This window comes from Lolium perenne, chromosome 7, assembly GCF_019359855.2.
Source record: "Lolium perenne isolate Kyuss_39 chromosome 7, Kyuss_2.0, whole genome shotgun sequence".
NCBI lineage: Eukaryota > Viridiplantae > Streptophyta > Magnoliopsida > Poales > Poaceae > Lolium > Lolium perenne.
In genome coordinates, this window is record NC_067250.2 from 210706365 (window position 1) to 210721458 (window position 15094).

The 15094-nt window shown below is 48.9% G+C and overlaps 2 protein-coding genes across 3 annotated transcripts; both read left to right on the forward strand.

Annotated features, from left to right (window-relative positions):
* The first annotated feature begins 664 nt into the window (after positions 1-664).
* On the forward strand, positions 665-4714 carry LOC127314325 (uncharacterized). Of its 2 annotated transcripts, none has more exons than XM_051344781.1 (7): positions 665-832; positions 1725-2167; positions 2502-2668; positions 2746-2826; positions 2916-2991; positions 3078-3167; positions 4228-4714. In XM_051344781.1, exons 2-7 carry the CDS (start codon positions 1741-1743, stop codon positions 4392-4394), a joined length of 1008 nt encoding a protein of 335 aa, XP_051200741.1. In that variant the 5' UTR covers positions 665-832; positions 1725-1740; the 3' UTR covers positions 4395-4714. The 2 variants fall into 2 exon arrangements, with proteins under 2 accessions (XP_051200741.1, XP_051200742.1); XM_051344782.1 differs by having other exon boundaries at positions 4231-4714.
* A 1198-nt stretch (positions 4715-5912) lies between these two features.
* On the forward strand, positions 5913-8895 carry LOC127314324 (cation/H(+) antiporter 15). Its single transcript, XM_051344780.2, has 2 exons — positions 5913-6358; positions 6474-8895. Exons 1-2 carry the CDS (start codon positions 6140-6142, stop codon positions 8715-8717), a joined length of 2463 nt encoding a protein of 820 aa, XP_051200740.1. The 5' UTR covers positions 5913-6139; the 3' UTR covers positions 8718-8895.
* The last annotated feature ends 6199 nt before the right edge of the window (positions 8896-15094 follow it).

The following is a 15094-nucleotide window of genomic DNA, read 5'->3' on the forward strand; positions in this document are numbered from 1 at the left end:
ATGAGCACGAAAAATAAATTAGAAAAAAACCCGGTAAAATCTGTAACAGAGTGAATATGTGGCTAAGCCATTTTTTTTGAAATGGAGGCAAAAACTTTGCCTCATCCATTCATTACGAAGAAGGTGCCCGATTTTTAGGAGAAAATCGGGCGAAAACCAACAACAGTGCCAAAGCACACCCACAACCACACACTCCCCGCCACAAGGGTCACAGGCTACCCACAAAATCTACACAAGAAGCTCTAGTCGGTCTATGCCAAACAGATGGCTCTTCGAGGAGAGACCGGCAGCTCCGATTCTGAAAATGAGCCTCGGAGAGAAGATGCGCAAAACAAACGCCAAAAAGGACCTTCACCGGACCGCCTCTTGATGGTCATCGTACACCGCCTAAGGGCAGCTTCAACTTCACAGCAAGAGAAGATCACCACGAAGACATTTGGACACACCGGAACGGAGCCGACTAACATAACCTTGCCGACTAACATAACCTTTTTTTTTTTTTGAAAGGCCGACTAACATAACCTTGCGGCAACCAGACCTTGGCCACCATCTAAAATGCCACTGGCAACCGTGCGGGAACCCACGCCTATTGGGGCCGAGATGATATAGGCCTATTGGGCTGTCGCGCAACACAGGCACGACACGACGACAGGCGGGACGCTGTCCACCCAGCCCAAGCGCACGCAGCGGCCAGCGCCTCTCTCCCAGTCACCCGCTTCGCTTCCCAACTTCCCAAATCGCGAGCTCCGAGCCCGACCACCGTGCTCCGATCAGATCGCTTGATTCGCGCGCCGCCCCGCTCCACTCCACCCCACTCCGCCCGGAGCCTCAGGTTCGGCTCGCTCCCCGCACTGAATCCCAGGGGTCGTCGATTCGTGTTCCTCGTGAGGCGATTTCGTCTCGTTACTGGACTATTTGTTCGGTTGTTTCGTCAGTTTCCCGCTGTGCGTTGATCCGATTCGGCCCCGACGCATCTCCGGCGGAAACCAGGGCGTTTTCCCCGCGATTTTTGTGTACCCTGTGTGGATTTTTGGTTCGTGTGTTGAGATAAAATCAGAGCTAGGGTTCGTGTCGGAGATGATTGATCCGGGAACGCGCTTCTGATTATTACCTGGTGAATGGATGCTGCTGCTGCTGCTGTGATATAGTTAGGACGGTAGTAGCGGCGTGATTGGTTAGTCCAGCATTTAGTCTGTAGTACTAGCATAGACGTATAATATAAGAGCATAGAAATGCATAGTCAGCCCATCGCACCTGCAATAGTGGCACTACTGCGGTGCTACTGTACTGAGCAAGGAGAAACATCTCAGGCTTTCAGCCATTCCAATCAGATTTGGTTGGGTGTGAGCATTGCAATTCTGCAGGTATACCTGGTAGCATGGTACAGATTCCATATTTTCTGCAGCGCTTTCGTTCCTCCTGATATATTACCATAGAGAAATTAGCATCTTTATCTCCATGTTCGATCCTGTAGGAGGTGCCGCAAGTAAGGGCCCTGTGTGTAGCCTATTGATTTTTTTTCTTCATTGTGCTATGGTAGATAGGTTAGTTTGGTGTTACTGTGTGTTTTGTTCAAACTTCTACAGTTCTACATCTTGATACAGATTCCGGATTTGAGCACTGGGTACAACTCTGTGGCCCTGTTGTTTCCTATATCATCTATCGCAGTTTTCGTTATTAAAAAATAACCTCACACACATTTCACATGTCTTGATACTGTGCAGAGAACTTCAGTGGACGATGCAAAGGAGAGGGGGCGGTAGAGGTGGTCTCTTTGGTTTCGGGGACCCTTTTGCTGGTTTCGGCGGCTTCGTTCCACCTGGGAACCTTATGCCCAGTTTCTTTGGTGGCTCAAGTCCCTTTGATGATCCTTTCCTTGCAAATCCGTTTGGTTATATGGTTGGACCTACCCAGTTTGAGCAAAGATTTTTTAGTTCAAGCATGTTTGGGCCCCCCAGAGGTCTAATTGGAGGAGTGATGAATGCTGGAGGCTTCCAGCAGCAAGCTCCTGAACCAAGCAGGCCAAAAGGGCCAATTATCGAGGAGCTGTCTTCAGATGATGAGGATGATTCAGATGCGAATGAAAATGATGAGAAGAAGGCTAACCCTATGAAGCATCCAAGGATTAGCAGAGAGCCCTATGTGGAGGAGCCTGATGAAGTTCAAGGTTGGCTTATTTTATGCTGTTAATAGTGGTTTTGACAGTGGCATTTTACTTTTTTGATCTTGCTTCAGCTTGTGATAGTATACATAATAACTATACAAATTCATCATTAGTTATTTTTTTTGCTGCTATCATATGGAGTTCATGCTAGCTGGTTTTGGTACCAGGCAGCCTACTCAACCGATATAGTGATGTTAAGGGTTTTATGGGTCCTTGCTCAGATGTGATTCTCCTTCATACATCGAAAGATTGTTGAGAATATGTGATTTCTACATGCCATAAAGGTTGGCAAAACAGGTGAATAAGGGAGGATACTAATGTTAATAACTTTTGACAGATAATAAAAGACCTAAACATGAGCAAGTTGGGAGAGAGTATGCCAGAGCTGGCACATCATATCAACAGCCACAGACATATATGTTTCAGAGCTCAACTGTTACATATGGTGGTTCAAATGGGGCCTGCTATATGTCTTCAACCACTAGGAGGAGTGGTGGAGATGGAGTAAGTTCCTCTCTGCAGTGCTGTTATCTGTTAAGGTTCAAAGTTCTGGTGATGATTGTTTCTTCAATGTCATGTAGCTTACAGTGGAAGAATGTAAGGAAGCGGACACAACTACTGGTAAAGCTACTCACAGGATCGCACGTGGCATTGGCAATAAGGTATTTGTTATTCGCAAACCAGGCATATGACTTTAGTTCTTGGGACTACACATGAGGTTATGATCGGAGCTATTATTCTGTTGCTGCAGGGTCATGCACTAACTAGAAAACTGGATGGTGATGGAAGAGTGAACACCATGCAAACTTTGCAGAACTTGAATGAAGGTTCTACTGTTTTATTGCCTTTTGTTACTGGTACCCATATTATGTCTGCGAGGCTGTTTCTGATTCTATTTTTTCTTCTCTTGTAGACGAGCTTGCTGGGTTTGAGGAATCATGGCAAAGAAATGCAGGGCAATGTCTGCCTGGTTTGGATCCCAGAGTAAACATGTTTAGCAGTGGTACACCCCCCCCCCCCCCTTCTCTGTCACTTATGCACATGATAAATGCTTTACATGGGATTACACACACTGATGTCAATCAACTAGTAGACCACCAAGCTGGACTCATCTATCTAATATTCTATAGCGAGATCACACCATGATGCTCAGCTCAGCTCATCTCAGCTGTACCTTGGTGTAATTCACTCCCTGACAAGCTTACCTGCCAATGTACCTGGGAAAGGATTCATTGCATAGATAGTGCCTTGGGGGTTAAATACCAATATAGAGATCTTAACCACCATTGGTGGACCTAGTGTCCCTGTTAGCAGGCACGCGTAAAGCTAGTGCATGCGCCATACCAGCGATTGTAATTGGTCAAACGTTGGTTAATTAGCATGCTAAGGCTGGTGCCATTTCTTGGGTTGGAGCGGCCGTGCCACTTCTTGGTCTGTGTCTGGTTGCTACACATCCCTTTTGGGTCTCCAGTTCTCCACGAGACCGTGAGGGCAGGCAAACCTACAGATAGATCGATCAACTGATCGAAATCGATGCCCCATCCAGGCATCTGCCTACTCTTGGCTGGAAAAGATAGATGTGTATGCTTATTTTTGTCAACGTGAACACGGAAGAGTTAGTTGTGTATCAGTGCATGCGAAAAAAATTCGTCGTATTTACGGCTTACCCAGGCTTCGAAAAATTTCTAGGTCTGCCAATAACTACCGATATGCATTTGTTGTAATTGTGTCGTGTGTGGACTTGAGCACAAACTAATGTGAACATAGAGATCTGAACTCAGGGTTATCTTGTCTCAAGTGGACAATTTATGCATTTACCAGTCCGTAGTAGAGCTGATGCCTTTCATTGGGCTTTCATTATTAGTATGGTCATATGCATTCATGTAGTCATGCTGTATTTTCCTATACATGGGTAATTTACAACTTGTTAATGACCTGAATTGCTGTTTCTCCGGTTACATGACAGTTCCAATCTGTTGGTAGCTTGAATTGCATGTCTATATTGTTTTCATGTTTGAGCTTGATCCCTGGAGTTATGTTATCTTACATTCTTACAAATGTAGCAGGAACTTTTCACCCTGGCATCCGAGAAGAGAATGGAATGCCTGCACTTCCAGCACCCAGTGAAATGTCTGCGCTTCCAGCACCCGTACAATATCGTGGCTCCAGTTCCTCAAGGATGAAGAGGCGTCCTTTGAATGGTTCGTCACAGTATCGTTCCCATCCATGACTTCTTTTGGACTTTAGGCAGGATTATGATCACGGCTTGCAGAAAAAGAATATGATGTATGTATCTCTAGCTCGCCCCAGCTGTTCAGCAAGCTACGTTTACATTTTAGTCAGCTTAGCTTATAAAGCTCCTCTGCTGTGGTTGAGAGAGATTTAGAACGTCTTACATGCTACTGTTCCCATAAGTGTGGCTCCCCAATCATGAAAAATGTAAGCTCTGTTCGCAAGAATTAATCATACCTTCCGCAGAACGTTGTGATCTGTAAAACACTAAAACCTATGTCAGGCAAGGCTGCACTCCTGCACTACTGTACTTTCTGACATGGCTCGTAACTGAGTTGCATCATACTGATTTTGAATATAAAGTGTTCAAAATTTCACCAAAAATTAATTATGTGCATCTTCCTCGGTCATACAATAGGAAACTCAAATGCAAGGAAGTCAGACATTTCCAAGGGTGTTAGCACACTAGTATTATTCGGATATGAAATATAGTGTAATTGGGATGGTGAAAAATAGTTTATTTTTACGGTTTTGCTATGTCTCAGTGAAGAATTTCTTATGTCTCGTCACCCCTGCAAAAGGTGCAGATAGTTTTTTAAAAACCGGATTGCTAACTCCCGTTTAGCCAAGAACTAAGTTAGAGCCCAATCAACCAGTTTAGCTAGCCAACAAGAAATGTATGGGGCAGACTTCCCGTACGTCTCCTCTCCTCTCACATGCGATCAAGAAGGCGGCTTCTGTTCCCGGGTGCCTTTTGTCCTGTCGGCGCCGCCGATCAGCCTCTATTATGTGGCCTTCGGGCCATTGATGCGGGGTGGATCTCGGTCTCCGTCGGGCAGGAGGGTTCCGTTTTTTTTGGTTTTAGGGTTAAGGTTTGGTGTGGCGGCGCTCAGATGGCAGCGGTGGCGTCTTCTCCAATAAAGTTTCTCCGGCTTCAGCCCTATCTCGGCGGCGACGTCGAAAGTTTGTGGGAGTAGTGTGCTTCTCGAGGACTTCTGGCTGGTGGGATCTCCGGATCTCCATGGAGCTTCATCGGCAGTTATTTCTTCTTATTTGCCCCCATGACGGATGTAGCCTTCTTGATCCGTTTGGCGACTTCCCGTTCGCAATCAATAACGTCAGGCCGACCCAGGGAGGAGCGGCAACGGCGGCGCGCCGTTGACACGGTCTGGAGATTGAAGATGAATGGCATCTCAAGATTTTTATTGTAATTATTATTTTTGTTGGGGTGCTTTGTACTATTTCGTGTTTTTCTTAATGCCAAGGTTCTATTCGCAAAAAAAAAACTCGACGACCGTTAGATTTGCATTGTGATTCGTGCATACGAGAATTACACATATGGATGTGTAATTGCACATGCATGTGCAATTGCATATAATTTTGCCCTAGTTACACCGCATTACAGATGAAACCAGATTGACCGGGAATTAAGCCGGAAATTAGCCGCGTCTTTTAAAAAATGCAATTCATTGCCAGTTGCAGTTTTCTGCTAGTAGCACTTTGCTCACATGAGTGAGAGTCAATTGACAAATCCTATTTTGACTTCCTTCAAATGTGGAATGCGTTGCTAAACTTAGCGACTGGTGCTCCACGTTTCCAGCCAAACCATGTCCACTCCACACCATCCCGCGCTTTGCTCTTGGCGCCATCTTGCACGCACGCATCGCATGCCATGGAAATTTCCCCATTGCTCTCCTCTCTCGTCTCCTTCGACCTCTGCTCCGCGAGCACCGGTCACCACCGATGTCGCTGGCGGAGGGGGTCCAGCTCAACAAGAGCCTCTTCTGCTTCGAGGCCGACACCGGCGCCACATCCTCCGGCGTCTTCGCCGGCGACGACCCCCTCAAGTTCTACTTCCCTCTCCTCCTCTACCACATATGCGTCGTCTTCATCCTCTCCCGCGCCATCCACGGCACCCTCCTCGGCCGTGCTGGCGTCCCTCTCGCCATCTCCCAGATCCTCGTACGTACATCCACGTCGACTTAGCTCGTGTTCATGCCATTGAGCTAGCGTTCGATTGATAGATTGATTGATTGGTTAATTACTAATTGCACAGATGGATCCATGCTATGTATAGGCCGGCGCGCTGTTGGGCCCATCGTTCCTGGGTCGTTTCTTCCCGAGCGTCGGCCAGATCTTCGCCACGCCGGAGGGATGGGTGCAGATCAACACGGTCGGCGGCTACGCCTTCACGCTCCACATCTTCACCGTCGGCGTCAAGACGGACCTCAGCATGATCGTCAAGTCCGGCAAGAAGGCCGTCGCCATCGCAATCCTCGGCACCGCCGCGCCGCACCTTGCTATGTACATCGCCGGCCTCGCGCTCAACGACTGCCTCCCCAAGGCATGGATCGACTCGTTCCTCCTCACCAACCTCACCTCCTGGTGGTCGCTCTCCGCCTTCATCGTCGTCTGCTGTACGCTCCACGACCTCAACCTCCTCTCCTCCAAGCTCGGCCGCCTCGCCATGTCCGCTGCCCTCATCGGCGACTTCGCCAACACCTTCTCGATCGCCGGAGTCACGTCCTACCTCCTAGCGTCCAGCCCCGAGGAGAAGCTCCAGCGGATAGGCTTTATGTCGTCCCTCTCCTTCTCCATCTTCATTGCGCTCATGGCGCTGGTGGCGCGGCCGACGATCCTGCGGCTGATCCGTGACGTGCCGGAGGGCGCGCTGCTCCCCGAGTCCCGCCTCGTCGCCGTGCTGCTCATCTCCCTCACGTGCAGCTTCGCCGGCGAGCTCCTCGGACTCCACGCCACGTACGGGCCATTCATGCTGGGGCTCATGCTCCCCGGCGGCGCCCCGCTCGGCGTGACCCTGGAGGAGCGGCTGGACCGGCTCGTCGTCGGCGTGCTGACGACGCTGCTCTTCGCGCAGGGAGGGATGAGGATGAACGTCTACACGATCGAGGACGTCTACACCTGCGCCCTGCTCGAGGTGTTCCTCGTGGTGGGCATCGTCGCCAAGTTCGTCGCGTGCATCCTACCGTGCTTGTACTGCCACATACCGGTCCGGGAAGCCGTCGTCGTCGGCCTCATGATGAACTTCAAGGGCATCACTGAGTCGGTGTACGCCTCATCGTTCATGGACTCCAAAATACTTGACGACCAGGCATACGCGGCGTTCATGATCAATGTGCTTGTGATCGGCGCCGCCACGGCGTCGGCGGTCAAGTACATGTACCACCCGGAGGAGAAGTACGTGGCGTACCGGCGGCGCACGGTGCAGCACAAGAAGCTCGGCGAGGAGCTCCGGATGCTGGCGTGCGTCCACTCGCAGGTGGACGTGGGGCCGATGGTGGCGCTGCTCGACGCGACCAGCCCGACGCCGGCGACGCCGCTGGCCCTGTACCTCCTCCACCTTGTCCCGCTCGCCGGGCTCACCAGTTCCGTGCTCCGCCACTTCAAGCACGGCGACCCGAACTGCGTCCCGACGGGGTCGACCGCCACCGAGTCGGAGCGCATCGTCAACGCCTTCCAGTTCTTCGTGGGCCAGCGGCCGCAGGGCTCCTCGTCGCTGCTGCCCTACGTGTGCATCGCGCCCTACGCCACCATGCACAACGACGTGTGCGCCGTCGCGCTCGAGAAGCGGGCCATGCTCATCATCGTGCCGTTCCACAAGCGCCTAGCCATCGACGGCTCCATCGAGCCCACCTCGCCCAACGCCGGCGCCATCCAGGCCGCCAACACCAACATACTCAACTACTCGCCCTGCTCGGTGGCTATCCTCGTCGACCGGGGCAGCCTCTCCGGCGTCGTCAGCGCCGCGTCCGCTGCCGCGGTCGATGGCGGGTTCCCACACCGCGTCGCGGTGTACTTTCTGGGCGGGCCGGACGACCGGGAGGCGATGGCGCTGGCGGCGCACATGGCGGAGGACGCGCCGATCGGCCTGACCGTGTTCCGGTTCTTGCTGCCGGTGGAGTGGCAGCAGCGGCTCAACCCCGAGGAGGACCAACTTGACGAGGAGGCGACGCAGGATTTCGTCCGGCGATGCGTGGACGAGCACCGGGTCTTGTATAGCGAGCACACGGTCGGCGGCTCCGACGAGATGGTGGATGTGATCCGCAACACGAGCTTGTCGTTCAACCTGCTGGTTGTCGGCCGGCGAGCGGAGAGCCTCGAGTCGCCGCTCACGGCCGGCATATCGGACTGGAGCGAGCATCTGGAGCTCGGCATCCTCGGGGACTTGCTCACGTCAACGGACTTTGGGTGCCGGGTGTCCACGCTGGTGGTGCAGCAGCAGACCAGGGCGGCGGCTGGTGAGTTGTGCCAGTCGCCGGAGAAGCCAGAGAAGGCACAACACCCGCTAGATGGCCCCGTTTGAGAAACCATGCAGCCTAATTCTTCTACTGTAGTTTTTTGTTTGTTTTCGGGTAGCCTAATTCTTCTAGGTTGATCACCTAATGCTCTGTAGCACTGTAAATTCGTGATGTGATGTAACATGTTGCAAACTTAGATCGCATTCGACAGAGATTCAGAAAAGAAATTCAGGTCGGCACACATTGCATCCTGATGTCACATTGGTTGAGACATGACACCACAATCGCTTTCCTGATGCTTCGATGAGGTATTACTGCTCTCGTGATTCAGCGATTTCCTGACCGTGGCAAGCGTTGGACAAACACTAAGATCCATTCGACACATTTTCTTCATCCGAAAAGGATGGGAGTTCAAAAGGTGTAGCGCCGTTGCACACGTCAGACAAGCATACAAACGGAGTTGTTTTACTACTACAACGAGATCGCCTCGGGGTTCATACCTATTGCTTCCAAGGACATCGTCATGGTCCTAAATTGGAGCAAAATTAACCGTGGACACGACCGAAAAGCCTGCATGCATGATGAACACCATGTTGTAAATACATATGTACGAGCAATATGTTTTGGACCCAGCATATCTCCATGATGAATCGATGGCTCCTACATTGCCAGCTAGTTCTGGTTTCGAGTTGAATTTCGTGGTTTCCATCATATTCACACACACACATACCAATCACGAGGAGGAGTTGTAAGCTCATATCCCGAGCTAAAGAGCACCACATGGATCTCCAAGGAGGAGGATCTTCACAGTCCTATCCCTACACCTCGTCCTACGATGGCCGAAGCATGTTCAGCTCGCGAGGGCCGTGGGGCCCTAGTCATTGTCCCGGTCACATCAACGATCGAGCAACCTAGGTCGTAAGGGTGGATTTTTTTTTAAAGAAAAGAACGATACCTAGCATGGGTTTACAAGCGGGAGGGGATATTCTGGTTACATATGTTAGAAACGTTTTGATGCCACATTCAAATGAGAAGAAAGGAAGGCTATCGGCCACCAACACGTACGCATGAGCACAAATTGGTGTGTGGGCTCGAACACAACTTGTGAAATTGTAACACCCCATTTTCCAGAACCTGCATTTTTCCTCCTACTTAAAATTTTGAAGCAACAAAAACCTTTATTTTGTGTTTGTAAGAGTTCTTAATTTTGTTTCATGCTTGGTCTAGATTTAAAACCCTCACTAAGTTTCTAAATTAGAAAGTAGCCTTGAGTAATATTTTAGTACCTCACCTAAAATCAGTAGGGTTTGCCCTCTTGTGTTGTGACACCACCCTTATTTATTTTTCCCCTCACTACTAAAAACCCTAGTTCTTCTTGCTGATCATCACCATCTTGATAAGAGGGAACACTCCCCTCTCTTATTTGGATGATGTCACCCCATCACCTAGGGTTACACCACCAACACCAACACCCCTTGTTTATCCATTTATTTCTTTTTCTTCAACACATGTGCTTATGCACTTGGTACCAAAACTTGGCACATGCATTTGGCATGGCCCCCTTCTTTCTTTTCACCCCTGCCTTTTTTTCTCTTTTCTCCTTTTCTCTCTTGGAGTTTGGCCGAGAGGTAAGAAGAGGGGAAACTTCCCCCTCTCTTCTCTCTTCTTATCCCTCTCTTCTTTCTTCTCTGGTTTGGGCCGTGGCCGACGCCACCACTCCCTCTCTTGCCCTGGCCCAGCCCTAGCCTTTCCATCTCTCCCCTCTCTGGCCCAAACCTCACCAGCACCCCCTCTCACGCGCCAAACCCTAGCCCTTAACGCACGCGTGCGCCACGCTGGCAGGAGACATGATGGTGTCGCCTCGCACGACGCGCCATCAGCCTCGACTGTCCGCCCAACGCCTCGTTCCCCTCCCTTGCTGACGCCACCAGGGCGACATCACGGTGGGGCCGACGTGTGACGCCAGCCCTTGGCCACCAGTTGGCCGTCGCCACCGCCCCTCCCACTACCTGCGCCCCTCTCTGCCTATAAAACCCCACCCAAAGGCACTCCTCTTCCCCTCAGCTCCCCACTCGCAGCGCCGCCAGGCTGCCCCTCCCACTCCCTGGCTGCTCGAGCAGCAGTCGTGCCACTGCTGCGACGCGCCGACGCGCTCACCACGGTCACCGCGAGGGTGACGCGCAGGTGGTCACCGCCGCGACGCCATCGACGCCTCCCTCCCTACTCCCTCGTCATCAGCACCCCCCTCATGCATCGCCTAACCCCTTCTCTCTGCCCCTGACACGCAGATCGGCAGCGGAGCAATGACGCCGACGACGAGCCGACGCCGCCCGTGCTGCTGTCGATGTCGCGGGAGGAGGAGCAGATGCCCCTGGACACCGCCAGTACACGCACACGACACACACCTACGCCACCGTGCCGCCTACACCAAGCCACGCCACCGCCAGCCGCCGGTAAGCTCCCTTGGCCGCCCCTTTTTCTTCTGCGCCGGCGAGCGCCGCGCAGACATCGTGGACGCGACGGCTCCAGGCCGTCCGATCCAGATCCGATGGCTGCATGGCGCATGCACGGCCACGTCGGCGTGCATGGCCACGTCGGCTGGTCTGGCCCGCCACGGGCCCCGGCCTTTTTCCCTTTTTCTTTTTTCTCCGGCCACCGGAGATCCCCACTGGGCCAGCCCAACTGCACAGCACCGCACGGCCCAGAACGTTCCCGCCCTTTTATTTTTTTGAAAATTTGTTAAAACAGAAATTAAAAATGGAAATCTGCCAGTGTACTGTTTTGTAAATAAAAATAGTTTGGTAGCTCCGATTGATGTGATTCCAATTGCTTTAGAACCAGTTTGAAATTATCCTTCAGATGCCACTGACCTTGTATTTTTAGGATGTTTGTACGATTTTTAATAAATAAAACTTGATCACTGTTTCTGGTTAGTATTTCAAGTCTCAAAAATTGAAAAGTAAATATTTTTGAATGATTCCAATTGTGTTGATCTTGTTTTGTTACTGTGCATCTAGGAAAAATACCAGTAGCCTCTGTTCATGATATTTTGTCTCTGGTTATGAATGTATGTGTGTCACATGCAATGATAGGATTAAAGTTTGATGGTTTTAATTAAACCTTGTTACTTTTCTTTTATCAAAATGGCCAAACCATGTTTTGTTACTGCCAAACAACTCCCCTGCATATTTTCATCTTTTATTTATTTACTCTTGGTTCTTGAGTTATATATTGATTGTATGCATCGTTTACTTTTGCGACGCTAGATACGAACGAGGGTGAAGTTGAAGGGGAGGACTTTGGAGAAGGATTTGAGGAAGACCAGGGACAAGCCAACCAAGGCAAGCCATCTTTGATCTCTGATTGATGTCTAGTTGGATGTCATTTGTTGATGTCCAAAGCATCTTGTTTCTTTGTATGTTGTTCTCCCTTTTTATGATGTCTTTGTATGGTTGCAAGTGGGGTACTCCCTAGTGGTGCTATTCCACCTTTGCCCTTGTGTTTGAGGGATGCATGGCATCATGGCCGTGCTACTCCATTTGGGTTACTTGTATGCTCAACATGAGCATGTCTCATTCCAAGATAGAAGCTTACATCACACCCACCACTTTTGTGAGCCTAGAGGTATCAAAGTCATGAATCTTGGTGTAATTCTCAACTTGAGAGGAGTATGCCGTGTACCTTTGGGAATGTTGGTTGGATAGTGAATCTTCACCATCCGAGTTGTATAGTTAGTACCACAAATCTGAAAGTATGATCCTTCCTATGTTGTCATTATACATGCTTACCTTAAGAAAGTATGATCCTCTTTGAGCCACTCACACATACCCCTCATGGCATGATGACTTTCATCCCTGCCGTGGTGTTGTTGTAGTTCCATCTCATGAAACTATAGGTTGGGAACCCCTCAAGGTTTACCTTGTTGTAAATGTTTATGAAAACCTTGGGTGAGTTAACCCAAGTGTATGGTTTAAGAAAGAAAAGAATCTTGATAAAGATGTTCGGAAAAGTGGTGTATGGTTGCTTGTTGACAAGCCAAGGAAGTGTGGGAAAAATGTTTTTCAAAGGAGCACTGCGTATAAGTGTTCGCCGTCCCAACTTTTATTCGCGCAACCACATTATCCAAAGTGGGCACGGGCTTAGTCCGTAGTCTGTTGAAATTGGCATGAGCACCCTTCACAACTTTCTAGGGAGGGTCACGACGACCTCCGACGCCGGGTTGCGCTCTGGAGGAAGCAATACACTGTAGTTGCCTATAGAGGGACGATTACTGAGGGTCTTCTATCATGGCGCCGGAGATACGCTCAAAAGGAGGTATGCTGCCGGGGTGCCGGGAAGGGGTAAGCCCACAGGGAAGGACTTGTGCCAATGGAGACGGGTGAAAGACTATGACTGGTTATCCGATACTCGCATACTTTCGTATGACGATCCGGGGATGATCCCAGCGGATTTATCAGTTCTTGTGGGGAAAGTGCGCAAACTCGGCAGAGTCAAATCTATTCAAATAGCCGCGTCCGCGGTCATGGAAAAGTTGATATGGCCATACTTAACCTGGGCTTGAGTTTTGTTTTGACAAATGCTTTGCAAAGGAAGTGTTGTGTTGGTGTACCGGAAAGGTATGGAAAAAGCGCGTGTGTTGACCATATGGAGATGGTCGTGGAAAAACTAAGACCAAGTGGGGAACTCTTTCCTAGTGTTTCATGAAGGGGAACTCTTCTTCAATAAAGATATAGAGATGTCATAGATGTCTTTTGAAGAATCTTCTTCAATAAAGATATAGATATGTCATAGGATCTCTCTAGCATTCCCATCAATTGAGATGGCGGTATGCTACCTTCCCTCTTATTAGGTTAGCATGATGACTTGAAAACACCATAGTGTCCGCATCACTTGAGATGCCGGCATGCTATATCTACAAGACAAACTGATCTTCTTGTGCATGCTATATCCACAAGAGAAACTGTTCTCTCCCTCTTGTCTTCTCTAGTTAGACTTGTATTCACCTTCTTGATGGTTTGCGAGTACAATTTCAAATGTACTCACGGCTTTGTCCCTGGTTATTAACTTGGCCAGACTTTGAGGAAGACTACGAAGATGATGGAGGATACCAGGACGACTATGCGACCTAGGACGATCTCCAAGTCAGCCGCCTGTAGGTCTAAGGCATGACTTGGGCCCGACGACGTTGACGTGTATCCGCTGCTATGTTTGTGAACTCGCCCGTTGTGGCATTTGTGTAAGACTGGGTCATGTGACCCCGATGTTGTAAGACTTATTTATTCGGTACTGTAATGAATTATGTAATCTGGATATTCAGTTCGGTTATGTGCTCACGGTGCACTGATCATGGGATCGTGAGTTGAATACATAACAGGGTATTTCGAACAGCTAGTCCGGGGTCCCCATAGAAATAACGAGAGAGCTCATAAAGTTATCATAAGAGATGAGTACATGGGCGTAAGAGGTGTGTACATGGGCAGCGCACAAGTACACACAATCGGAGGTGTAGGTAGGGATAGTAATCACATATATGCTCTCATAGGTCATATAACGCACAAGTTCCCACTGAATACAATTGGGACATTGTTAAGTACTACCTCCATCCTAAGGCTTCAGGCCTATATTTTTTCAGAAAATCAAACAAAGTAAAGTTTGACCAAACTTTTAGAAGAATTTATGAATAAATATGATATTTTGTAGGTACCATATGAAAACATATTTCATTATCTATCTAATGATATTGATTTTGTACTTTTCATGTTAATGATTTTTGATAAAAACTTATTCAAATTTAACATAGTTTGACTTTCTGAAAAAATATAGTCCTTAAGCTTTGGGATGGAGGTAGTATGATGTTATGAATTTGTTCTATATGTTTTATCCTAGTAATTTACAACGCCTCAATTACGGCAGTATTACTCTGCTACCTAAAATCTCTGATGCGAGTAAAATTCGGCACTTCAGACAAATTTGTCTTATGTGACGCGTTCACAAGTTGGTAACTAAAACCTTAAACTTGAGGCCGGAACCTTATGCATCTAAGTTGATTAGCATCCAACAAAATGTTTTTATAAAAATTATAAAACATTAAGGATGTGATGTTGTCTTTGAATGAGATTATGCATCATTTGCATGTTAAAAATAGGTAGACATTGTCTTGAATCTTGACTTTGAGAAGGCATGAAAAATAAGAAACATTATGGTTGGGGTATTTTCTTGGATTCGCCAAATATTGCATAATCTAATTGTGAGTGTAACGATTAATGATGAGATTCTATCCTATTTTCAAACTTCTAAAGGGGTTAGGCAAGCAAGCCACATTCTCCTTTTTTGTTTAATAAGGCGGTGAAGTGGTTACTAAAATGGTGTTACTTGCTCAAAGAAATGATTTATTTGCTGATTTGGCCCTCGATCTTGCGGAGAATGGAGAGACTATCTTACA

What these genes read in the sequence shown, in the direction of transcription:
- LOC127314325 (XM_051344781.1), top strand. Translation starts at nt 1,741, where the DNA reads ATGCAAAGGAGAGGGGGCGGTAGAGGTGGTCTCTTTGGTTTCGGGGAC. An exon ending in GGAGCCTGATGAAGTTCAAG is followed by an intron (nt 2,168 to 2,501) that starts GTTGGCTTATTT and finishes AACTTTTGACAG; the next exon opens with ATAATAAAAGACCTAAACAT. An exon ending in GGAGGAGTGGTGGAGATGGA is followed by an intron (nt 2,669 to 2,745) that starts GTAAGTTCCTCT and finishes AATGTCATGTAG; the next exon opens with CTTACAGTGGAAGAATGTAA.
- LOC127314324 (XM_051344780.2), top strand. Translation starts at nt 6,140, where the DNA reads ATGTCGCTGGCGGAGGGGGTCCAGCTCAACAAGAGCCTCTTCTGCTTC. An exon ending in TCGCCATCTCCCAGATCCTC is followed by an intron (nt 6,359 to 6,473) that starts GTACGTACATCC and finishes TGCTATGTATAG; the next exon opens with GCCGGCGCGCTGTTGGGCCC.